At 40.4% G+C, this 25,476-nt stretch overlaps 1 protein-coding gene across 4 annotated transcripts in view; it reads right to left on the minus strand.

The window, feature by feature from the left end:
- LOC144688402 (casein kinase II subunit alpha) overlaps positions 1–25,476 on the minus strand; it is an 82,907-nt gene that overhangs the window by 20,319 nt on the left and 37,112 nt on the right. For all 4 annotated transcript variants that reach the window (XM_078554892.1, XM_078554889.1, XM_078554891.1 and 1 more), the window contains 5 exons: positions 18,780–18,891; positions 17,269–17,370; positions 11,768–11,818; positions 6,759–6,818; positions 1,138–1,221 (listed from right to left, as the gene is read on the minus strand). In XM_078554892.1, the coding sequence (XP_078411018.1) occupies positions 1,138–1,221; positions 6,759–6,776 (102 nt within the window). In that variant the 5' untranslated portion in view covers positions 6,777–6,818; positions 11,768–11,818; positions 17,269–17,370; positions 18,780–18,891. The remainder of the gene's footprint in view (positions 1–1,137; positions 1,222–6,758; positions 6,819–11,767; positions 11,819–17,268; positions 17,371–18,779; positions 18,892–25,476) is intronic.

Here is a 25,476-nt window from a genome sequence, read left to right on the forward strand (position 1 = left end):
CCTGAGACTGGGAGTGAACCAGACACAAACATTCTCACAGTCTAATGGTCATCCTTATTGACTTCTCTTCTTTAAATGATCAATTTATTGCTTTGACATTGCCTTATTTTTGCTCAGCAAATTGTTTCTTTTGTTCATACCTAAATTTTTATAAGATTCATCTTTAATATTGTGCCAAACTTTCTGAAATTTGGTCATTAGCCCCGTAAACAAGGAAAAAATGGAAATGTGTCCCCCTCCTCCCCTCCGTCCACAAGCAAAAAAGTTGGACAAGCCTGGTCCAGTTGTAAGGGAGAAACTGTTTCTGATAGCTGAAGGATCGAGAACCAGAGGACACTGATTTAAGGTGATAGGCAAATGCAACAGCAGCATGAGGAAAATGTTTTTTTACACAGCATGTGGTTAGCATCTGGAATGCACTGCCATAGAATGTGGTGGAGGCAGATCCAATATGGGATCTTCAAAAGACAACTGGATAATTATTTGAAGTGAAAACGTTTTTAGGGCTCCGGGAAAAAGGCAGGGGAGTGGCACTAAGTGAGTTGTTCTTACAGAAAGCCAATACAGACACGGTGAGCTTTCTTTTGTGCTGTAACCACTCTGTGATTGTATGCATCCCAGGTCATAACAGCTTGTTGATTAGAGTAACGTTTCAAAACAATGCAAGTCCCACACTTAAAGCTATTATCCGTGATGAAAGGTTTTACATGAGATATCGTGAAAAGGTGAAACAGGAAATCACTAAAAATAAATCTCGGCTATAGCCTTTATGGTTCCTTTTCATTGAAATCAAGATGGAGGGATGAAAGGGAGATTTTCTTTAAATACCTATATGATCAAATAAAACTGGTCAAATATTTCAAAGACTAATGGGCCACCAGAGAAACTGGTTTGCCTATCCTAGGAGGAGGTTTCCTGATGGAATAATCAGGAAAATAACTTACACTCTTCAATACCTGCGTTTGGTAGGGCTAGCCAAAAAATACTCCATTGTTTTTCAAAGGATGCTTGGTAGAGATCAAAAAGTGCATCACCTGCGTGAGCAGATTAACTTTTGGTAGCAATTTTAATGGTTACTACACAGCATTAGGAAGCACCCTTCAGTACTAGAGTAACTGCGTTTGTTTTTGTTGTTACCTTTCTGTGCTCATGGTCAATCATAACGTTGTGCGGTTTCACATCTCTGTGCATGATTCCCATACTATGGCAATAATCCAGAGCCTGCAAACAGAGGAAAACCATTCGACCACTGTTAATACACTCTCTCATTAATTAATAAGACTGACAAATGAACAAAGTACCACAAGAAATTTAAGACATGACAAGAATCCTATTAAGAGCTTATTTCATCAATAGCTACATTTTGTTGTTACATTAAAAACATTAACAAATGAACAACAGTAAACTGAATAGTCCCTTTGAGGTTTTCCTGGAAATGCTTATTCTCTGTCTGGAAGTCGAATAGGATTGTGACACAAAAGCCGCCTGGAGCCTCCTCGATTGCAAAATGTTATTCCTGTATGAATTTTATTTTAGCCATAAAAATTGAAACCCACGCAAAAGGCTGCCGTGTACTAATCCCATCGGCACAATTATTAGCAAAATTGCTTCTTATAGCAAAAACTGTCCAATATGGCAAGCTAAACATTTAGACAACTTAGACCATTTCAGGAAGGGCACAGCAAGGCAAGAAGAGTTTTAGTGAATTGGTGACACAGTAACTCAGCGCATTATCAAGAAGAAAGAGCCATGGCAAGGTGATTGATTGTGGCTTTAGTGAAGGCAATACCTTAAATTATCGCTAAATGCGATATGGAGAGTAAAAAAGACTGCAACTAACCTTGGTAATTCTAGTGCACTTATCTATGCCATTTATATAAAAGCAAACAACCCATATAAACACTTGGCAGAGAATTAAAAAGAAATGAATTTGAAATGGCTATGGTAAGATCTAACTCCAGTAGACAATCATCTTTGTACATTGCAAAGAAAGACATTATGCCAGGATTCATTTTTGCTGTGCAGCTAGGTCCTCACCTAGCTTTCCCCATCTGTAACTCTCATTTTAAACTGACTAACTTCTAGCATTCCAAATAATTAATAACTCACCATACAGCTGCACAGAGCTGTAGATGTGAATGAGCTGTGGGTCTAGACAAGTATACTATGATTTTTTAAAATGATTCATTCATGGGATGTGGGCTTCGCTGGCTGGGCCAGCATTTATTGTCCATCCCTAGCTGCACTTGAGAATGTGGTGGGGAGCTGTCTTAAACCGCTGCAGTCCCTGTGGTGTAGGTACTCCCACAGTGCTGTTAGGGAGAGAGTTCCAGGATTTTGACCCAGCGACAATGAAGGTACGGCGATGTATTTCCGAGTCAGGATGGTGAGTGACTTGGAGGGTAGCTCCCAGGTGGTGGTGTTCCATCTATCTGATGCCCTTGTCCTCATGGTAGTGGTCGTGGGTTTGGAAGGTGCTGTCGAAGGAGCCTTGGTGAATTCCTGCAGTGCATCTTGTAGATGGTACACACTGTTGCTACTGTGCGTTTGTGGTGGAGGGATGTGGTGCCAAACAATCAGGCTGCTTTGTCCTGGATGGTGTCAAGCTTCTTGAGTGTTGTGGGAGCTGCACTCAGCAAAGCAGGTGAGGAGTATTCCATCACACTCCTGACTTGTGTCTTGTAGATGGTGGACAGGCTTTGGGGAGTCAGGAGGTGAGTTACTCGTCTCACGATTCATAGCCTCTGACCTGCTCTTGTAGCCACAATGGGAGTGTTGCACTGTCAAGGGATGCCATCCTTCAGAGACATTAACCAGCTTCTCCCTCAGGTAGATGTATAAGATCCCTTGCCACTAATATAAGGAGGTGCAGGGAAGCCCTTCCCTATATCCTGGCCAATATCATTAAAAAATGCTGTCATTATCACATTGCTTATTGTGGGACCTTGCTGTGTGCAATCTGGCTGCCCCATTTCCTACATTACAACAGTGATTACATTTCAAAAGGATTTAATTTGCTGTAAGTGCTTTGGGATGTCCTGAGGTCATGAGAAGTACTATATAAATCTAAGTCTTTATTTCTTTTACATACTTCAGGGACACAATATCTGTCATCTGGTTGGTACTAATTCACAGACAGGAACCAATATTTCTCTTATATAATGCTCAGCTTTATGATATGTATAAAAGCTATTCTCACTCATTATAAAAAAACATTATACGTGCTCAATTTTTAAAAATTCACCCAACAGCAAACTAAGGCAAAGTTTCCCAGGAGAAAAGGCTCTCAACCATAAGAAGGGCAGTTTAGTTTAGTCTCCGGGAGACCGCAACTAAGAAGCGACATTCAGCACTTAAGCTATCAAATCTGGCTTCCTTATCCTGGCAGTAGAATCATAGCCCCAGTTTAAGGATGTTAAGTCTCTTCGCGAAGTCCAATCCGAACAAATACCAGTAAAAAAGCAGCTCGTGACCAACAGAGCAGCAACTGTAAAGAGCCAGGAATAAGTTGCCTGCCTGGTTTGCTTGATAGGATATTGTGCATAAAAGTGCTAAACAGAAAGAAATATCTATAAAGGAAATTGAAATGCAGCAGGCTTCCTGCAGATTCTCAAAATAAAACTTCAACCGAAAACACAGCCTTACCCAGGCTGCATAAAGTGGAAATAGAGACCAGCAACCTCCATTCAAATTAGATTTTTGATCATTTTAAGGCTTTATAATTTAAACAGCCGATTGTAGAGTTAAGCATGTGGAGTAAGGGAAGCAAGACCGCACCAAAATCCACTCCATGCATGGGCCATCAATCTCACTGCAGAACAGTCTCACAAAGCCATAGTGATTTTCTAGCTGAGCAGTACCATGCACTTTGCATGCAGATCTGATGCAGCTTTCATTTTACAATCTATATTTCAGCCATAAGAATTTACGCAAGATGAATTTTAGGACAAGAAAGGAAGATTGTCCCTCATGCAAGGTCTTTCTTACTCTGACAGGCAACACACCACCGATTTTGGGTCCCAGATCTATTCTGATGGCAACACGTTAATAGGCACAGAAAGGTGGCTCCTCTCCATGTCCTTCCCATGACTGTTTTGGTGTAAATGTTCAACTGCCAAATCAGGGCTTAGAGGGTTAAATTATGATGATGGGTTGTATGAACTTGGCTTGTATTGCCTGCAGCTTAGAAGATTGAGTGCGGACTGATCAATGATCCAGGGCAGATCAAGAAATTATTTCTGCTGGACTAGGCTGTCCAGAAGCAAAATCGCAAAGAACTTTTTCACATATAGGGTTGTAGAAATCAGAATTCTCTCTCCTCAAAAGGCTGTGGATGCTCAAGACTGAGGCCAATGGATTTTTGTTAGGTAAGGATATCAAGGGATATGGAACTATGGAGAGTAAATAGAATTGAAGTGCAGATTGTCCATGACCTGGATCAGGCTTGAGGGAATGAATGGCCTTCACTTGTTCCTGTAAGAACTAACCACTGGGTACTCTACTCTCATGTCATACTTAATCATTCTTTGGATGTGCATGTGCTGGCGAGGCCAGCATTTATTGCCCATTCCCTCAGGTGGGGAGTGAAGCCACCTTCTTGAACTGTTGCAGTCTGTGGGATGTAGGTCCACCCACATTGCTGTTAGACTCCAACATGTACCAGAGCAGTTCAGGGTTGTGGTTAGAAGAGATGAGAGAGTTGGGGAAAGTGTGTCTGTCAACATATCAGGGATGAATGTGGTTGAAGACAAAATGTCCGAAAATTTCTTGTGACAAGAAATCATGTTTCACCCACGGAATTTCAGCCATATTCATTACATTGGCATCTTCGCCTAATCCCCGTCCCATGGCCGTGAATGCCTCAAAACTTCCTCTGCAACCCACTCCAACCTTGGGGTGGGTTTTTCGTGCCCTTTGATAGCGCGTTTCAACCATAATTTCCCACTCTCGCCCACGAACCATCACAGGGCTTCCACCCACTTCAGGAGGGAAAATAGTCTGACGAACATACCAGGGGAGGTGGAGGTCAGAAAAACATTTCAAAGGGCAGCATTCCATAAGTTGGAAAGGCATAAATTTCTCATCCCTGGCAAGCAGTTGCCAAAGGTAAAAATAAAAATCCAGACATTTTCTCCCAAAAATCTTTTGATAAACGCAAAAACCAAGATCAACACTGTCTACCTACAAACTGTAAAACAAGAGAACAAATGCAACACGAGCGCCAAATTCATGAACAACAAACCAAGGTATGCTTGGGAGCAGTGAATATAGTTCCTAGGTGGAGAAGAACAAACTACCCAGCATGAGCGGAGGGATTTTATATGGCATAGCAACATGGGTATTGAAATGAGTCAATTCACCCAATGTCCAAATTATAGTACAGACATTGCCTATCATAAAGTACCCCTTGGCAACATGCCCCTCCACCCCTTCTCTAATGTTGATTAACAAGCTCAAACCCAGTGGTGTGAGAGTGGATGTAGTAAATACTTTACTGTTTACTGAACTACTTCTTTTCCCAATTCCTAGAGATAGCAATATGCAGAATATAAATGTTTAGATTAATGGCAAAAGTATGTAAACCACCCTATGGTATAACCATCACACTGGATATCACAGTTTATGGCCAAATGATACAGTTTGATCTTTGATTTTCGGTTGACAAGTAACACACTGTTCTTTAAGCACAAGTAAAAAGCAATTAGGTTTCTTTCCAAGTGGTATTTTAACTGCACCTATACCATATCACTGCTTTGACACCAGGGGTGAAAACACCACTCTGCCGACCGGAACAGAGCTCTGCCCACCAGCTTACATTAACAAGTAGGCGCTCACTTTCTTAGTGGCTATTTCATAATGTTAGGAGAGCAAAGATTATTATTTGCTTTCTCCTAACATTAAAAAGGTTTCAGTTAAAAGTTTCAGTGGAGGACCAACAGACCACACAAGCACTTCTTCAACCCAGTATCACTCAGCACCAAATGTTGTTCCACCACTTGCTGTAGTATGTTTGGACTAGGTCAGGACATTACCCTGGAATTATGTTGTCATCTTGATAAACTGGGCATTTCATAGTAACTCCAAATGCAAAACCACATATTTATGCCTGGCTAAAATAGTTTATGACTTTGTGTAAAGTGAACAAACAGGCACTCCAGAGTTAATAATTTAATCAAGACTCAGATTATTGATTGCTCAAGATGAAATTTGAGTAGTTGACATCTGTCACCCGAATTTGCAGATTACAATCTTGAAGTACTCACCAGTTAAAACAGGCTGCAGTTCATTTGATTAATTTAAATGTGAAGCAATTTAAGCATCTGTACTCTACATGTTTCTGAACATTATGACAGTGGTGTCATTACATCTGACTCATCAAAATCAGCAGCAAATCCATGGCCCATATAGTACAGTTTCCCCTGGTAATCAATGTTAGATTCCTCAATAGACCTGTAGTAAATAACATTCCAAATGGCAAAATTCTCGCGAGATCACCTAAATAAATTGAAAACCACAACCAGCGCAAATGCTGGCACAAATGTCACAAAAACCACCTCCATAAAATTGGGTATAGCCTAGGATGTTGATGCTGCTTCCGGCATCCTGGCTAGTGCTCTAAGTCATCAAAGGAACTCACTTGTGTTCTGGGATGTTGAACACTAGCAGTATCCTCAGATATTGTCATGTAAACATTCTATTCTCTGTTCTAAAAGTGAATATGCTTTCTATAGCATGAAGTTCTCAAAATTTCAACATACCTTCAAAATCTCATACATGTAGAATCGTATATCATAATCTGTTAAGGTCTGGTACAGCTGCTGTAAAAAATATATACAAAAAAAGATTAAGAATATTAACAAAGCTAAGATTGTTTAACTGAAAATGAAATTCAATAAATCTTATATGTAGAGTAACGAAATACAAAATACATTCCTTCTCCTTAGCAAATATAATTGTGAATACACTTTAATTGTGAAGAGAAATAAAGCAAAGAAACTGAACCCTTTAAAGCACATCAGCATCATTTGTGCAGTGCGATGGTCGGCCGGGCATTTATATTCATGCTTCTACTAAACTAATCCACAATCTCAGTTGTAACATTAATGCACATATAGATAAGTTGTTAATTCTCATGTCTTTCAGATACACCTCATCCAGACTATCAATCAGATTGAAGGGCAATAACTATTATGTAGTCAATCTTGACTGAGGGAAAAACTATGTAGAAGTCAAACACTTCTTTATAAGAGCAAAAATTGTCATCCAGTTCACTCTGACATCTCCCAGAAGACAGTTAAATAATGCAGAATGGGCAGAGACATAGGATGAATTGTCTGCCTTGTCATGTTCATTAAAAGGCATGTCACAGTCATGTCTTTGACGAACTGTGCTCATATGGAAGCTTCTGGAGCTTCCTTTATTTATTTAAAAATGGACATTGATGAACTGTTAAGATGGTTGTCAAGGGGATCAGGTGACCTCTGCAACTTCAACACAGGCTATAAAGCTTCTGGAAAGTTCTGAATTGAATCGTACTGGATGGGGGTCTCCGCCTTGAATGGACAATGCCTAGACAGCATTGCTTTGTGGAGTTCACACCTGCCATTATCCGAAGCTTACTCCAAAACAGAGTCAATGAACTCCTAGACTCTGTGTTCAGATGTAACAAAGGAAAGCTGACAAGGCCAGTTATTCACAAGTGTGAAAGATCACCACTTACCTTCTATTGTATATCAATTGCGGTTGACCATGTGATTGAAACTAGTTCACTAACTCTGAAATTCTTTTATTCCAAAACTCAGAAGAGCCCTAGGGGCAGTAGGCAGAATAATACCGACAAGTCAACAGCTGACAACAGAGAAAGACTGTGTCACTTCTGCCTTTTAAGAACTGGGAGGCTTGAAAGTCTTTTTAAAAAGCCTTTCAGCCTGATTCCAAAACTCTTGAGCTCACCTGTAAAGAAATGTACCTCTTGATACAACAGCCATGAGTGCCTGACTTCACGACCTGCTGAACAGTCTCCTTTTCGAAGGAACCCTGCAGTTATCCTAATATTCGACCCCAGGTATCTGAACTACAATTCAGGAGTGGGAAAAAGCTTCCTTCTTCACTGGATTCATAAAAACATGTGAACTATTAAGCATTCTTTTGGTTTATACTTGTAGAGCTGCACTTTCTTCTTTAAAATTGTATCTTATTTGAGTGCGTGTGACCAATCTAATATTTAGATCTTTTGGCGTGAGCAAGTGAATAAATAATCCTCTTCATTTAAACCCATGGAAGTCTGCTGCTGATCGTTTTTAAATTGACCCCACACGAACAGGGGTTTAAAAACATACACACCTAGCCTTACAAAATAAACCACACTGATAACAGACAGAAAGGAAGGGAATTGGGGGTTTTAGTTTATCACTCCTCCCCTTCGTGTAATAGTCTTTAATGTCAGAAAAAATGGGATATAGATGTAGTGAGCTTCTTTAGAAAATCATGCAAACATTAACTGGCAGAAAGGTGGGTTCAAAAATAAAACCTTTTAAGAAAGAAAGACTTGCATCTACACAGTGGTTTTCACAGTGAGGTCACCTCACAGCCAATGAAGTACTTCTGAAGTGTATTCAGTGTTGTAGTGCAGGAAATGCAGCAGCTAATTTGCACACAGCAAGGTCCTACAAACAGCAATGTGATAATGACTAGATAATCTGTTTTAGTGTTGGTGATCGACGATAAGTATCAGTCAGGACACCAGAGATAACTCCTATGCAGACAGTAGGGCTGACTGCCCTCCTCTTTAGTGACGGGATTTTAAAAAATTTCCACCTGAGGGGGCAGATGAGACCCTGGTTTAACATCTTATCCGAAAGACAACACCTCCCACGGTGTATCACTTCTTCGATACTGAACTAGAGTGTCAGCCTTGATTTTTATGCTCAAGTTCTAGAGTAGGACTCGAACCCCGAACCTTGTGACTCAGGGACAAGAAGCAACCGAGCCACCAAAATAAAAGCAAAATACTGAGGATGCCGAAAATCTGAAATAAAAACAGCAAATGCTGAAACAGAGTTATGTTTCAAGTAGTCCGAAGAATCATATTCGACTCAAAATAAACTCTGTTTCTCTCTTCTAGGTTGCTGTCAGGCCTGCTGAGTATTCCAAGAACTGTGTATTTTTGTATCAACCAAGCCACAGCTGACACATTGGTTTTACCACTAACTACTAATGTAGTTTTAGAATGATCGTAAGAAAACAGAATAATTCCAGGCTTTATTGGCATCAGGTTAGTTTTAAGGAGGATCTTTAAAGAAGATGGAGGTGAAGAGGGCAAGAGGTTTAGGAAGAAAACTCCACAGCAAATGATTGATGCAGTTGGAAGTACCGTTAACAATGCTGGGGCAAATTCATAGAAGGCCAGAGTTAGGTTAGTCGATAGGGATCCTACCCTGCTGGTAGGATGGATGTGGAGGGGTGAGGTACGAGGATGGGTGAATTTTATATTGGTTTTAGGGAAGCAAGGACAGCAAAACTGGAGGTGAGGGTGCTACATAAGTATTCTGCCAAATGGAGGACTAAAGGCTTGGCAAGTGGATTTAGAAAGTGCAGCTGCAAGTGATCTGAAGGAGTTTTCTTTCAGTCACAGAAGGAAGTGGGATTGAAAAGGGTGAAGTTGTTGAGGGACATAAGGAATTGGTTAAGAGACATTGCCTGTGGTGGAGATCACAGATGTAATAGGATAATTTTTTGTTATATTCGTTCATGGGATGTGAGCATCACTGACTAGACCAACTGATCCCTAATTGCCCTTCTTCAGAGAACATTTTTTTTTAAAGAGTCAACCACATTGCTGTGGGTTTGCAGTCACACATAGGCCAGACCAGGAAAGGACAGCAGATTTCCTTCCCTAAAGGGCATTAATGAACCAGATGGGCTTTTACATCAATCGACAATGGTTTCATGGTCATCATCAGACTTTCAATTCCAGATTTTTATTGAATTCAAATTTCACCATCTGCTGTGGTGGGATTCGATCCCAGGTACCCACAGCATTACCCTGGGTCTCTGGAATACCAGTCCAGTGACAATACCACCACGGCACCACCTCCCCTGAATGGAGTTGGCACTGTCAAAATAGTAGCAGTGAATATGGGAAGATTAATTTAAATAGAATTGGAAGTTTAGAGAGGACAAGAAGTCAGTGAATTAAGAGAGGACAAGGTGGACTGAGACAGAGATTGAAATAACCTGGGGAGTAGACAGGAGATAGTGAGAAGGGTGGTACGAGGTATGGTGCTCAAAGATGGATAATGAACCAAGAATGTAGCAGGAGAGCAAGGTGTGTTTTGGTGATAAGGGCCGAATGTTGCCACAGCAGTAGTTTGGGTAGGGCAGGTACTGGAAAGTATTGACAGGGGCCACTATCCATAAAACAAGTTTCAATCAATGCAATCACTTACAATAAGGTTATAGATGACATGGGCCCTGTAAATAAGTGAATGGGCATTCTAAAGAGAAATAACAAGAGTGGCAGTAATTTATCCACTGCCAGAAGTCAAGCGGTTAGGGTGCAAAGGAGGTTGGCAAGGTGAACCCCTGAGAATGCACGCTGGGTGGGAAGATCGACAAAAGAGGAGGATTTGGCAGTTGGGGTAGCTGCTCGCAAGGAAGGTGCAACAAATGTCCTTGATGGGCCCTTCTGAAAATGCAAAGACAGGCACAGATGGGACTTATATAAAGCGGATAGGGGATTCAAAACTAAAATTGCAAGAGAGCAGGAAGGGAAGAATCTTGATGGGTTGAGGTAGAGATTGAGTGCTGAGCATAGCGGGAATGACTCAAAGTACCAGAGACAGGAGAAAATAAATGTGCCTTACTTGGTGACGGGATAGGATGAAATAGGAAAGAAGAATCCAATACGGCCAAGCGAGGAAAATAAAGGAGACAGGAATAAAAAGCTTGGGCTCATAGCAGCAACCAAAATGGACATTCAGGGGGTTCAGGTTACAATGGCATAGGACAGGCTAGAAGAGATGTCACCTGGTGAAAAACAGAAGACTTTCAACCATGGCTTTATGGGTGAATTCAAGGTTAGCTGCCTTCTGGCAGCTCATTAGAGTTCAGACTGAGAGAGACAGACACACACCTTTCTCATGCGGCTTTTAAGCCATACAATGTATTTGCAGTTAATGGGGAACTTCCTCTGCTCCTCTGAAATGATGGGCTCTCTTATCAATTTGCTTCTCTTTAAATCTGTGGCTGAAAATTGCACTTGCAAAGTATGATGGATTTTGATACAAAGAGTAGAGTTTTGGCATTTGAAATATGGAATTAATAAGTGTCTTCGGTCAAATTAAAAATTAAGTTTATCGACCTTAAACAGCCAAGCTTGGAACAAAAGAAGTGACACAGTGGCTGGGAATTATAAAATCAGTTTCAGAAAGGTACTAAATAACAGAAGGAGGGGAAAAAGGGAACCCATTGGCTAAGGAGAGCCTCAAACTGCAACAACAAAAGCTGGAGGGATGAAACAGTAATCTCAAGACTTTGATTTCCTGTGAACAAATATTCAAAATTATATATTGCAGTCTCCAATCTGCAGTACCAAGGTGACAAGTTATTGTTCATCCATAACACTGTAGGAAAGGGTTCCAACAAATACTCCTTTTTTCACTGAACTCAACTTTTGTGGGGCTAAGGAGGGGTGACAGAGGAGGAATAGGAGATGAAAATCAGTGATATTTGTATCGAGCTTACAACAAAAAAAGCACAATCTTACCTTGAAATCTGTGTTGTTTACATGTTCAAAAACCAAGGCAGGTGTCCGTGACTGAGAAGAAACAAAGAATGAGTGTTACATGTCTAAAATGAACACTTTAGGTAAAATATTTTACAAGTTGGAAATGGTCCTTGCCTGGCACTTATTTAATAGATGTAAAATTTAATGATGTGAAATAAGCTAAGACCGTTTCCATCATGTCCCACAACACATTTTTCACACTAGACAAATGGTCATGATTCATAGGTTTCCATAATTTCTTAATCATTGCAATTACTGTTAAAATAAGCCGAAGTAAACAGCATTTAAACGTACATCTGAATACTGGTAAATATAAATTCAAGCTTCATTTCTAATTGTCACAGCCACAAATTGCAAACTACAATACATGAACTCGTCACCTTGTCCATCTCTAACCTCTGCTTTTCTGAAAAGACATGTCATTTAAACAGTAATCAGAGCAATTTTTTCCACTCTTATTAAAACAAATAAGCTGCACGTGAAGTGGTTTATAGAAATGTCAGTATTGGGGAGGGGAGGAAGGAGTAGATTGCACTAGAAGGAAGTGATAAATTAATTGGTTAATATAACTGTGCACCATACAAAGAACTGGAGGAATTAAATCCACATCAGCTTCCTCTGCATAGCTCATTACCAGTCTCACTCAGTTCTTTGGGGATGAAAGGTCAAATGAAGGTCAAATTTCTCTCAAAAAATGAAATAATCTAAGCAAATAACGTATTCCTTAAAAAAGAGGTAAGTTACTTCTCAAACATAGGGATCTTGGTGGTAGAGTATACAGTATTAAAATACTGGTCCCTTGCCTTAGTGGCTTAGAGGTCGATTTAGCCAAGACAGAATGATTTTTTTTAAAGGGTCCTATGTAAAATGATTTCAACCAATCTGAATCCAGCTCCCAGTACGAAACACCGGCGTGAATTTAATTTAGCATTAAATGGAACTAACTTTTCCACATCACAAAAATGTCACACTGGTACAGAGTACAGGGAACTTTACATCGATCTTTACATCTAGGAGCGCCCGATGCTAGAAAAGGGTACAACAACACAAAGCATTCTATTCCCCAGAATAAAAAGAAACAGCACCAAAAATAATTAAACGCTTAAAAGATTAATGATTTAACATCTAAATTACACAACAAAAGAAATCCATTCAAATAAAAATTGCTTCAGGGATAGGAGTCCAGGTGTGCAGGAATCAGGCACATCTCTGAGCAGAACATTGATACAATCCTTTGTAACTGGGCTATTTATATTTACATTTCAACAACCCACTAAATGCCTACCAGACCTCAACAACAGTTTATTGTGACTGGAACTACTTGCCTTTTTTTTATTATTATTTTATTTGTTCACGGGATGTGGGTTTTGCTGTCTAGGCCAACACTAATTACCCATCCTTAACTGCCCTAGGGAAGGTGGTGGTGAGCCGCATTCTTGAACCACTGCAGTCCATGTGGTGTAGCTACACCCACAGTGCTGTCAGGAAGTGAGTTCCAGGATTTTGATTCAGCGACAGTGAAGGAAGGCAATATAGTTCCAAGTCAGGATGGTGTGTGGCTTGGAAGGGAACTTACAGGTGTTGGTGTTTCCATGCATCTGCTGTCCTTGTTCTTCTAGGCGATACAGGTCATGGTTTGTAAGGTGCTGTCGAAGGAGCCTTAGTGAATTGCTGCAGTGCATCTTATAGATGGGACACGCTGCTGCCACCGTGCATTGGAGGTTGATGGAGTTAATGTTTAAGGTGGTGGATGGAGTGCCAATAGAGTGGACTGCTTTGTCCTGGATGGTATCAAGCTTCTTGAGTGTTTTTGGAGCTGCACTCACCCAAGCAAGTGGAAAGTATTCCATCACGCTCCTGACTTGTGCCTTGTAGATGGTGGACAGGCTTCGGGGAGTAAGGAGGTCAGTTACTGGCTGCATAATTCTTAGCCTCTGACCTGTGCTTGTAGCCATAGTATTTATACGGCTGGTTCAGTTCAGCTTCTGGTCAATGGTAACCCCCAAGATGTTGATAGTGGGGAATTCAGCGATGGTAATGTCACTGAATGTCATGGGTAGCTGGTCAGGTTCTCTTTTGTTGGAGATGGTCATTGCCTGGCATCTGTGCGGCACAAATGTTATGTGCCACTTAACAGCCCAAGCTTGAATGTGGTCCCTGTCTTGTTGCATATGTCTTAAAAAAAGGGTTTCCTACAACAAACATATCTGTGAAATAACTATAATGACATTCAGGCTGTCTAGAACACTGGATGTATCAGGCAGTTTAGAGCTCTCTTGGAACCCTATACATCCCCAGTCCTCTTCCCCCAAGCTCCCACCAGGTAAACCTGCAGTCTTCTGCCATAATTTACATTTCCAAGCATGTTTACAAGATTGTGGTCAGGATGCTATACATCATGACCCAGTGCTATTCCATTTTCATTTCTACCAAATTTTTCAGTACTTTTCCTTGGCTTATTTTATTTAGTTGATCCACCACTTCCTCTTGTACTGCTTCATTCACAACTACCACACACTGTTTAAAAACTAACATTGATTAGGCTATAACTAGTATAGGGTATCGAGTTTTGATGCCTTCCTTTAGGACGAATGCCTAGTCCATGGAGAGGGTGTGGAAGAGACTCAGAAAGGTTCACTAGGGATGGGAGGCTTACAATACAAGCAGAAACGAGAGAAGTTGGGGCTCTTTTTATTAGAACCAAGAAGGTTAAGAGGTCAAAGAGATGTTAAAAGTTGTACGGGTCTGGAGATAATTATTTCTGCTGGTCAGTGAGGGAATCAATAAGATCAAAAAAATGAGAGCGCACAAGATTTTTTTAAATATGGGGAATGATTAGGAGTTGGAATGCCCTACTAAACGAGGAGCTGAAGTAGAATTCATGCCAGCTTTTAAAGATAAATATGTGAATGAGAGAGAAACATTTAGAGAGAATGGGAAAAGGGCAGGAAATGAAACTAATCAGTTCAATTAGTGAAATACTTGCCTTCTCAGCTGCATGATTCACAGCAGGAGCTCAGAGCGCAGCCATAAACTAAGTTTGGGTTCTGATGAAAGATTACCACGCTAAAACATTCGCGCTGTTTCTCTCTTCACAGCTGCTACCCAACTTGCTGAGCTTCTCCAGCATCTTCAGCTTTTATTTCAGCTTCCAATATCTGCAGTATTTTGCTCTTGTTCAAGAACTTTGTGCATTTGGTGCTGCTGCTGAAGTTCCTTTAATGGCAATGGCACAACCATGCGAGACACCTTTTTGCACATGTAGAGTCTTCACTATCTTGCTCACTCAGCTGAATTCTAAATTATCCTGGTCCTCTAAACCAAATTGCTCACAATTTGTTCAACTGCTCTGATAACCCGAATATTCTAATTCTCTTGCAAGAACCTTGTGAAGCCACTGCATAGTTATGTCACAAGATGTTTAAATATTACTTTTTTCTGAATTAATTTGCATTAAAAAAAAGCTCACGGCCACTCTTCTAATGTGAACTTAGATGGGGCACATAGGACTAATAAACTGTAAAGGATATCACAGCAAACATATCCTGCTCTCGCTGCATTTTACAAAGGTAATCTTAATCAATGATTATAGATCTGTCAGCTGGTTACTATAAAGATAGGATTTAACTAAAAATTACTTCATGCAGCAAATTCAGTCTTTTTGACATTTTTACATCCTCTGATCTGAGATATGGTGAAATTAGTACTACTGCATTTAAAACAGAAGGACATACATGAATTTCATATTTGTCACAAAACATACAGAAAAAAGGGGTGAAAAATTTCCAATGACACTCTGGACGTAAATGACGGACACATGGAAACTATTAATCTCCAGCTGCCCTTCTTCGTTCTCAAATTCTTGCACAACTGTATCTAGTCCATCAAGAAATCAGAAAATGAATACTTTGGACTATTTGGGATTCAGATAACAGATGTATGTTGTTTATTACTATTACTTAAATTACATTTTTATAGTGTACACTATGGAACGAGTTAAGTCGATGGAGTTTTAAGCTGTCTTGTGATGAACATGGGCTCAGTATGAAGTATCAGCAGCCAACAGGAACATAGGAACAAAAGTAGGGCCACTAGGCCCATTGAGTCTGCTCCGCCATTCAATTAGATCATGGCTGGTCATCTGCCTCAACACTAGTTTCACACACTATCCCCATATCCCTTGATGTCATTAGTACCCAGAAATTTATCAATTTCTGACTTGAACACGCTCAATGATTGAGCTTCCACAGCCCTCGGAAGAGGAGAATTCCAAAGGTTCACCACACTCTGAGTAAAGGAATTCCTCCTCATCTCAGTCTTAAATGACCTACCCCTTATGCTGAGACTGTGTTCCCTGGTTCTAGACTCACCAGCCGGGGAAACATCCCATCTACATCTACCCTATCACGCCCTGTAAGAATTTTGCAATTTTCAATTAGATCATCTCTCATTCTTCAAAACTCTAGAGAATACAGGTCCAGTTTCCACAATCCCTCCTCATAAGACAATCCCGCCATTCAGGGATTAGTCTGGTGAGCCTCCATTGCACTCCTTCCATGGAAAGTATATCCTTCCTTAGATTAGGAGACCAAAACTGTACACAACACTCCAGGTGCGGCCTCACCAAGGCTCTGTGCAATTGCAGCAAAACATCTTTACTTCTGTACGCAAATCCCCTTGTAATGAAGGCCAACATACCATTTTTTCTTCCTAATTGCTTGCTGCACCTGCCTTCTAGCTTTGGGCGCTAAGTGCTTGATGCCCTGCGATAACTATGGATCCAGTAGTGTACAATTTAATCACCGGCAAGGTTACCAAAAAATTAAGAAAGAAGCAAAATACTGCGGGTGCTGGAAATCTGAAACAAAAACAGAAAATGCTGGAAAAACTCAGCAGGTCTAACAGCATCTGTGGAGAGAAAGGCAGAGTTAACGTTTCGAGTCCGAATGCACTGAAGAGTCATTCGAACTTGAAACGTTAATTCTGTTTCTCTCTCCACAGATGCTTTTAGACCTGCTGAGTTTCTGGTTCACCAAAAAATTATTTGCATTTACAGGAACAATATCACCAGTGAACATGATAAAAAAATTTTAACTACCTGTGTTTTATACAGCTCTTAACTCAAGTGACACCATAGGAAAGCCTTGATTTACTAACCAGAATTGCAGAGGATAGCAGCTTAAACCAATAGCTATGTACAGCAGAAGCCCGCTGTGCCACTGAGCAACAGAAAATACTGAAATCTGAATAGTTAGCTCATCTTTTCTAATGTGGGTTCTCATTTCCCATTATTCAATTTCCAGCACTCAGTTTTCTTTACTGTGCTATTAATTGACACAAAAAGACAAAAAAAAACCTTCTCAATTAATGTGGACTAAGTTGCACTTTCATAATACTGTGTAGTTTTCCATTCAATTTCTATTATAGTTGGATTTCAGTATAAATTCAACTAAAGTGAAAGAACTGAAATCTTCACTTACCACAGGATCTTTGACAATATCTATGAGTGTGATAATATTTGGACCACCACGCAGATTCTCCAATATTTTAATTTCACGTTTTATTTTCTTCTTCTTTACGGGCTACAAGAATGAAAGTGTTGATTTGTTTTAATTAAAAGATTACAAACTAAATTGTCTTTGCTTGATTATTTTTCTTCACATTGTTATTGCACACAAGCTTTGGAGTTCCATTGCACCAACGGGTGACAAGATTTTAAAATATATTTATTCTTTCACAGGATCGCTGGCTAGGCTAGCACTTTTATTGCCCATCCCTAATTTCCCTTGAGAAGATGATGGTAAGCCGCCTTCTTGAACTGCTGCAGTCCATGTGGTGCTGGTACACTCACAGTGCTGTTAGGGAGGGAGTTCAAGGGTTTTGGCCCAGCAACAGTGAAGGAATTTCCAAATCAGGATGGAGAATGACTTGGATGGGAACTTGCAGTTGGTGATGTTCCCATGTGTCTGCTGCCCTTGTCCTTCTAGGTGGCAGAGGTCGTGGGTTTGAAAGGTGCTGTCAAAGGAGCCTTGGTGTGCTGCAGTGCATCTTGTACATGGTACACACTGCTGCCACTGTGCGTCAGTGGTAGAGAGAGTGGATGCTGAAGGTGGTGGATAGGGTGCCAATCAAGTGGCTGCTTTATCCTAGATGGTATCAAGCTTCCTGAGTGTCATTGGAGCTGCACTCATTCAAATAGAGAGTATTCCATCACACTCCTGACTTGTGTCTTGTAGATGGTGGACAGGCTTTGGGGAGTCAGCAGGTGAGTTACTCGCCGCAGGATTCCCAGCCTCTGACCTGCCCTTGTAGCCACATTATTTATATGGCTGGTCCAGTTCAATTTTTGATCAATGGTAACCTCCAGGACATTGATAGTGGGGATTCAGCAATGGTAATGCCATTGAATGTCAAGGGGAGATGGTTGGATTCTCTCATTTACATTGTAGTTAAGGACCCTATGAGATTGGCATGCCAATAGAATCCTCATTTCCATACACTGCTATTACCATTCAACTCTCTAGTTCTACTCTAAATATGTACATCTGTTGCAGGGCCATGGGGAAAAGGAGGGGGAAGAGTGACTAGGTGAATTGCTCCTGCAGGTAGGCAGCAAAGATACGATGAGCGAAAGGCCTCTTTTTGTGCTGTAACCATTCCATCATTCTACCTTGGAGGACAGAATTTCATGGATGATAGAATCTTACAGTGCATAAGGAGCCCACTCAATACATTGTGCCTATGCTGGCCTCTTTGAAACAGCTATCCAATTAACCCCGCTCTAAAATTTTTCTCAAGAGGGCTATTGGTGTTTCTTAAGATTTAAACGGCAAACTCAATGGTAGGTAGAATACTGGGCTCTTCCAAGTAGTGGGGCCTTTATTCACATTCCACAAGGGTGAAATTGGTAATGTGTAGCTCAGACATGGATTATGAGATTTGTTGAGAATTTTGAGAATGCAACATTCATCAGCACTGAAGCAAGTCTTACCTTAAGTATTTTAACAACTACTTTTTCATTGTTTGTGATGTTAATGGCTTCAAACACTTCACTGTATTTCCCTCGACCTAATTTACGTACTAATTGGTAGTCATCCTGATTTCTGCACAAATAAACAGAACATGAAAGGAAAAAGTTTAAAAACATGCAATTCAGTTCAGTAGATAAAGCAAAACATTCACAAAGGAAATTCCACCTTTCAAAAGATGAAAACTAATTATAAAAGGATATACAATTGGGCCACAATTTCACAACAGTATGAAATATCAAATTTTGTTCATGAATGTCTTCTTCACCAGCAGAATCTTGCATTTTCAGTTCCATTGAGTACATTGTTTATACATGTCCCACATATCAAAACACTAATACTTGATTTAAATTGGGTGAAAGATATGTACAATAACTATTATATGTGTATACAACAAATATCACATGAGTATATCCATACCTTGTATAAATACAGACTCATCAAAGCAGTAGTTAAGTTATTACCAGTTCAAATTAGATCAAGGGTAACAGCAATCTCAGTCTTCAAGTTGGTCCAATCTAACACTCGAGTTATATATAACATTCAGCATAATTGGGTCCTAAAAACTTTCTTCATGGGCCAAATGTTGCAATGGATGCTTTAGTTGAAGATTATTTCCTGTTGCTAGACTTCAACTGACTGCCTTTCCATCAACGTTCAAAGATGCTATCTATCTACCTTTGATGCTACTGATCCATGCTTTTTGTGCACTTATTAAAAATGTATTATTGGGCAAGTAAGTTACACTTGATACCAGGCAATCCAAAAGTTTTTTGCTTAAAAAGGTTGTTATGGACCACAAATTTAACAGATCAAAAAGATTCACAAAAATGAACAATGCACAAACAGCTGCTTCTTCACAACCAGGTTAATGAAATCAAAGCCTTTTGCTTCAAAAACCCAGTAATAAACTCTTACTCTCCCATAATAAAGCTTAATTGTAGGGTATATAACTCACATGGATTAGAACATGTCAAACTTGGCTGGAAAACATTTCTTTAGAATCGCAGCCATTCCACAAAGTGGGAGGCGTGTCAGTAGGGAGAGAGCGTGCCAGAATAGTGCGGCAAGTTTCAGACTAGAAAACACTCAGTTACAGAATGAGGAACGATGGTCTCTAGCAAATTATTAGGACACAGTCCTGAGCTGGTTATGTGTATATTTTCAACACAGGACAGCCACAAGCAAACATAAGAGTTCAGGGTTAGCTTGGCATCTCTTGCACATGTACTGAATCATTTTATTTTGTACCTGTTCTTTCTTCCATTCCCCAAATCTATGTTTAGTTTAAAGTTACTTAATGCAATTGTGCAAAACAATGTTTTATTAAAATAGCTTTATCCACATTATTGGATATGATTTTCTTCCCTGAGCAAAAGAAATGACCAAGTGAAGTGGTCTGCACTCTTCCTAACAAATGACTAATGGGATATCATGGTGAGGCAATCACAGAGTCAAGTACATCAAAGAATAACTGATATCACAAGCACACTGGAGCACCCGATGTGTGTGGTACAAAACGTAGGAAAGGAATCTATGTTGAAATAAGCATGTGCTTCTTTGCAAGGCTCCACTTTCAGAAGCTAAGGAAAATAAAATGTCTGATAGAGATGACAAAGAATAATTACTCTCTGAGAATTAGTCTTAAGGCAGCAATCTAACCCGGGAGCTTAGTAGTATGAAAGATTTCCAGGAACCACACTTTTGAACACAGCTTTAGGTGTGTTCCTATTGACAATATAATGGCTGCACTGGTGAAGAAAAAAATTAAAATGTTAACAGTTGGTAAGTTAACTAATTTGTACTTGATTACAAGAAAACTCTTTAGTCACCACCAGCTCACCGCCACCTTCTCAAGAGCAACTAGGGATGGGCAATAAATGCTGGCCCAGTCAGCGGAGTCCACGTCTCGTGAATGAACAATAAAAAACGTCAATAATGCGTGTGTACACATATCAGCATTGCACATTGATACCTCCAATTTGTTCAGCTGGTCAGATTGCAAGAAAAATGGTTTTATTTTCAGCAAGATTGTATTTGGGACAACTACAATGGCTCAACCACATGCATCCAAGCTGCAGTGCAATGGGAAGTTTTCAATTTTTTCAGTAAAAGCTGAAGAGTTACACCAGCAGAAGACAATAATGTCAAAACCATCCAATGCAAAGCCAATTCAATGACCGGAACTCTACATTCAAAGCTTGCCAACTTAAATCACCTGCACACAAACTTAATAAGAGGCCTCACTATCAGCTGGCAAGAGACCTGCTAGCTTGGTGCCAATTGCCAAAAACTGCCTGCTGGTACATGAAAGATGGACCAAGTAACTGCTTTTAAAAATGAACAGATCGTCCTTCATAACCAGTTGAAAAATGCAAATAACATTGATTTAGTCTCAAAATGCATCTCATCATGTTACTGGTTGCAATCAAAAATAATACCAACAGGCCTTTATCACTTCTATAGATTATATATATATATATTTCCATGGTGTTCCTTTGTATGTATTTCAAACTCAGATAGAACCATTACATACAGCAGCTTCCAGTTCTGACATACACTAACGTGCATGTAATGAAAGCTGCACTGGATAGTCTAGATACAAAAGGGAACCATGTTAATTCTTTTCATTTTCTCCAATTAAGCCTTATTGCAGACTTTTTGTTGGTAATCACACAAAGCACTGTGAAATCTTGGTTCAATTACCAATTATTCAAATGTAGCAAAAAGAAAATGTGAAAGGAAGAATGACGACTTTTACAAAAAAGAGGAGCAATTTCACACAGGTTGTACATGAGGATTCAAAGGCAACTTATAAGCCCATTCATTTTACTTGCAGTCCACGTAAAATAATGGAACTGATTATCAGGAACAAGTTATAACAACAGCTGAGTTAACAATGTTCAGCATGGATTCAGAAGGTGAAGATCCTGCCTGGCCAACCTTTTCAACTTCTTTGAGGAAGTAACAATCTGAATGGGCCATGGTGTATGCCTGCTAGGACTATTGTTTTCTAATTACAGAATTAACTTAAATTCTATGTTAATATAAAATTTCTGTATCACTACTTAGGTGGTAAAATCAGGAGGTGCGGTGGTGGTAGAGGCAGTGGGAGAGTAAAAAGAGGATGGGGGGGAGAGAGAGGACAAACAGATAAAACAAGGGGATGGGTAGGGAGGTTCAGGGCAGCAGATAGAGATAGGAAAGTGTGGTATAGATAAAGATGTTGAAATTAGACAATGATTAGTTAAGATGTTAGTCGCAGGCTTTGAAAATAACCTGAGTTGCCGCTGAGCATTTTCAGTGTCTGGGCACAGAGCCATCCATTGGCCTAGCTATGTAATTACACATAAGTTTACATAGGTAAGTCCATTCTATTACAAATATGAACATGGAAAAAGGTGACACTGTAATAAAGGCATGACAACAGGAAGTCAGATTTTGCAGGTTGAAGATTTTTCATACTTTTAACATTCTGCTATGTATCACTAACTAACATAGAATGAAATCAAGTTACATTACAGGTGGAAGCCATTCAGCCCGCCATGCCTGTGCTGACTCTTTGAAGTCCGTACCATATACAAGATGCACTTCAGAAACTCGACAAGCCTCCTTCAAAAGCATCTTCCAAGCCCACAATCTCTACCGCCTAGGAGGACGAGAACAGCAGACACATGGAACCACCACCATCTGCCAAGTTCCCCTCTCAAGCTGTACACTATCCTGACTTGGGACTATATTGGCTGCTCCTTCACTGTCCCTGGGTTTAAAAACTTGGAACTCCTTTCCTAGCAGCACTGTGGGAGTGCCTACGCTATATATATTGCAGCGGTTCACTAAGGAGACTTATCACCACCTTCTCTCAAGGGCAATCAGGGATGGGAAATAAATGCTGGCCTTGTCACGGAGGGTCACATCCTACGAAAGGATAAAAAAAGAGCAGCTGTCATTTTTTAAAATATATGTATTCTTATAAGTTTCTTATCCTCAAGTATTTGCCCAACTCCCTTTTACAATTATTTATGGAAACAGCTTCCACCTCTTTTCCAGGCAAAGTGTTCTAGATCCTGACACTAGTGAAACAATCTCATCTTCCCTCTAGATATAATCAGCTGTATGTTTTGAGAATTGGGATGCGCTGGTGCTTAGAAGATTCAACTTGCCAATTTGAAATGCACATGAATTAAATTCCTGCTTGTATTATTTGGGCAATAGCTTGTCCATCTTTCAGTTTGAGACAAAATAAACATTACGCCTATTTTATAAACTAGTAACAATCTGTTCACTTTTAAATATTTGGTTGGACAAAGAAAAATGAATGTTCAATGTGAGTAATGGTACAATAGAACATGTTGAAAAAACAAAAATGTGTTCCTCAGGCCTGTTTACAGTACTGGAGAAGTGACCCTGTAGTTTTCTGTCACCAAAGTTACTTCAGTAGATCAAGCAAAGACCAAAGAAATGGTTGTTCAATGTAATTGAAAGCTTGTCCAAAGAGGGAGCAGATTAATTAACTTGCAGCTAACTACATAGCAAATAATGCTGACAACAGGACAGCTGCCTACCCTGTTGGCTACAGACTGTTACACAGCTCAGGGGAGGGGTCAGGGCAGGTAGGGGAAATTGGGGACCAAAAAAGAGAGCCAATTGGGGTAATGAAGGAAGGGAAACATTTTGTGAAAGAAAGGAAATATTGTGAACTGCAACCTGGGGTGAGGGGTTATCTTATGAGAAAAGGTTGGGTCTGTATCCATTAGGTGATCTGATTGAAACATAAAATTCTGAGGTGATTTGACAAGGTGGATGTTGAAAAGACATCCCTTGTGGGAGAGTCTAGAATTAGGGAACAGTTTAAAAATAAGGGGTCTCCCCTTTAAGACGAGGAAAAGTTTTTTTTCTCTGAGGGTCGTGAATCTGTGGAACTCTACCAGAGAGAGGTGGAAGCAGAGTCACTGAATATTTTTAAGGCAGAGGTAGATAGATTCTTAAAGGAAGTCAAAGGGTATAGGGGCAGACAGGAAAGTGAAGTTGAGGCCACAATCAGGTAAGCCGTTATCTTATCAAATGGTGGAGCAGGTCAAGGGGCCAAATGGCCTACTCTTGCTTCCAATTTGTATCTTCGTGTATAATAGACAATAAGAAATGAGGGATGATCCATTTAAGACAGAGATGAGGAGGAATCTCTTCTCTCAGAGAGTAGTTAATCTGCAGAATTCTTTACTGCAGAGGGCTGTAGAGGCTGGGTCGTTAAGTGTATTCAAGGCTGAGATAGACGAATTTTTAAGCAGTAAGGGAATCAAGGGTTATGGGTAAAAGGCAGTAAAGTGGATTTGAGGGTTATCAGATCAACCATGATCTCATTGAATGGCGGAGCAGATTCGATGGGCTGAATGGTCTACTTCAGCTCCTACGTCTTATGGTCATGGTCTAAACTTACTTGTGTTTAAAGCTTCTGATGTTGTTACCAAGTCCATTTACGTTAGTGTCCCTAATGTAGTAAAACATCCCAGGCACTTTACGGAGACAAAAGAAAAAAAGACAGCAAGCAGGGAGACAATTAGAGATCAAAGGCATTGTCAAAGGGATAGGTTTTGATGAGGCTGTGAGGGATGTGAGAGATTGCAGGGCTGAGTACTTTAGGGGGCATTTGAGTGTAGGGCTGATATATATGAAGACTCTACCACCAGAGGTGTAAAGGAAGCGGAAATAGAAAGAAGGCTAGAGTTAAGACAGCAGTGAGTGCATGCTGGCGTGTTTAGCTGGAGGAGGCAGAAATATGGAGGGGTATAACTGTGGACATAGAGGGATTTTAAATTTGATCTGTGTAACAGTCAACAGTGACAGCAGTAAACCAGGGAGCTGGATATAGTGCAGGACAGACCGCAGGTGGCAGTTTGGTGTTTGTATATGGTGGAGTTTCAACTGCCTGCAGGGAAATAATTGCTGAAGTGGAACCTAGAGTTGATGATATGGCTGTAGGGGCAGAAATGAATGGTGTTGCAGAGGTGAATAAAGATGGACTTGGTGATAGATAGGATATGGAGTTTGAAGCTCTGATTCAGGTCATAGACATAGAATTATACAGCACAGAAACAGGCCAATCGTGTCCGTGCTGACCATCAAGCACCTGTCTATTCTAATCCCATTTTCCAGCACTTGGCCTGTAGCCCTGTATGCTATGGCATTTCAAGTCTAAATAATTCTTAAATGTTATGGGAGTTCCTGCCTCTACCACCACTCCCCCCCCCCCCCCCCCCCCCCCCCGGGCGGTGTGTTACAGATTCCAACCACCCTCTGGGTGAAAAAAAAATCCTCAAATCCCCTCTAAACTTTCTGCCCCTTACCTTAAATCTATGCCCCCTAGCTATTGACACCTCCACTAAGGGGAAAAGTTTCATCCTATCTACCCTATCTATGGCCCTTATAATTTTGTATACCTCTATCAGGTACCCCCCTCAGCCTTCTCTACTCTAAGGAAAACAACTCTAGCCTATCCAGTCTCTCTTCATAGCTGAAACTCTCCAGCCCAGGAAACATCCTGGTGAATCTCCTCTGCACACTCAGATTCAGCCACAGTGAGCAGCCATGGAGCCAATTTGAATCAATTGAGGGCTAGGATGCAGAGTTCTTCTAGGAAATTGAATAAGACCGGTTCTGTCT

This window comes from Cetorhinus maximus, chromosome 13 (genome assembly GCF_964194155.1).
Source record: "Cetorhinus maximus chromosome 13, sCetMax3.hap1.1, whole genome shotgun sequence".
Classification (NCBI taxonomy): Eukaryota; Metazoa; Chordata; class Chondrichthyes; order Lamniformes; family Cetorhinidae; genus Cetorhinus; species Cetorhinus maximus.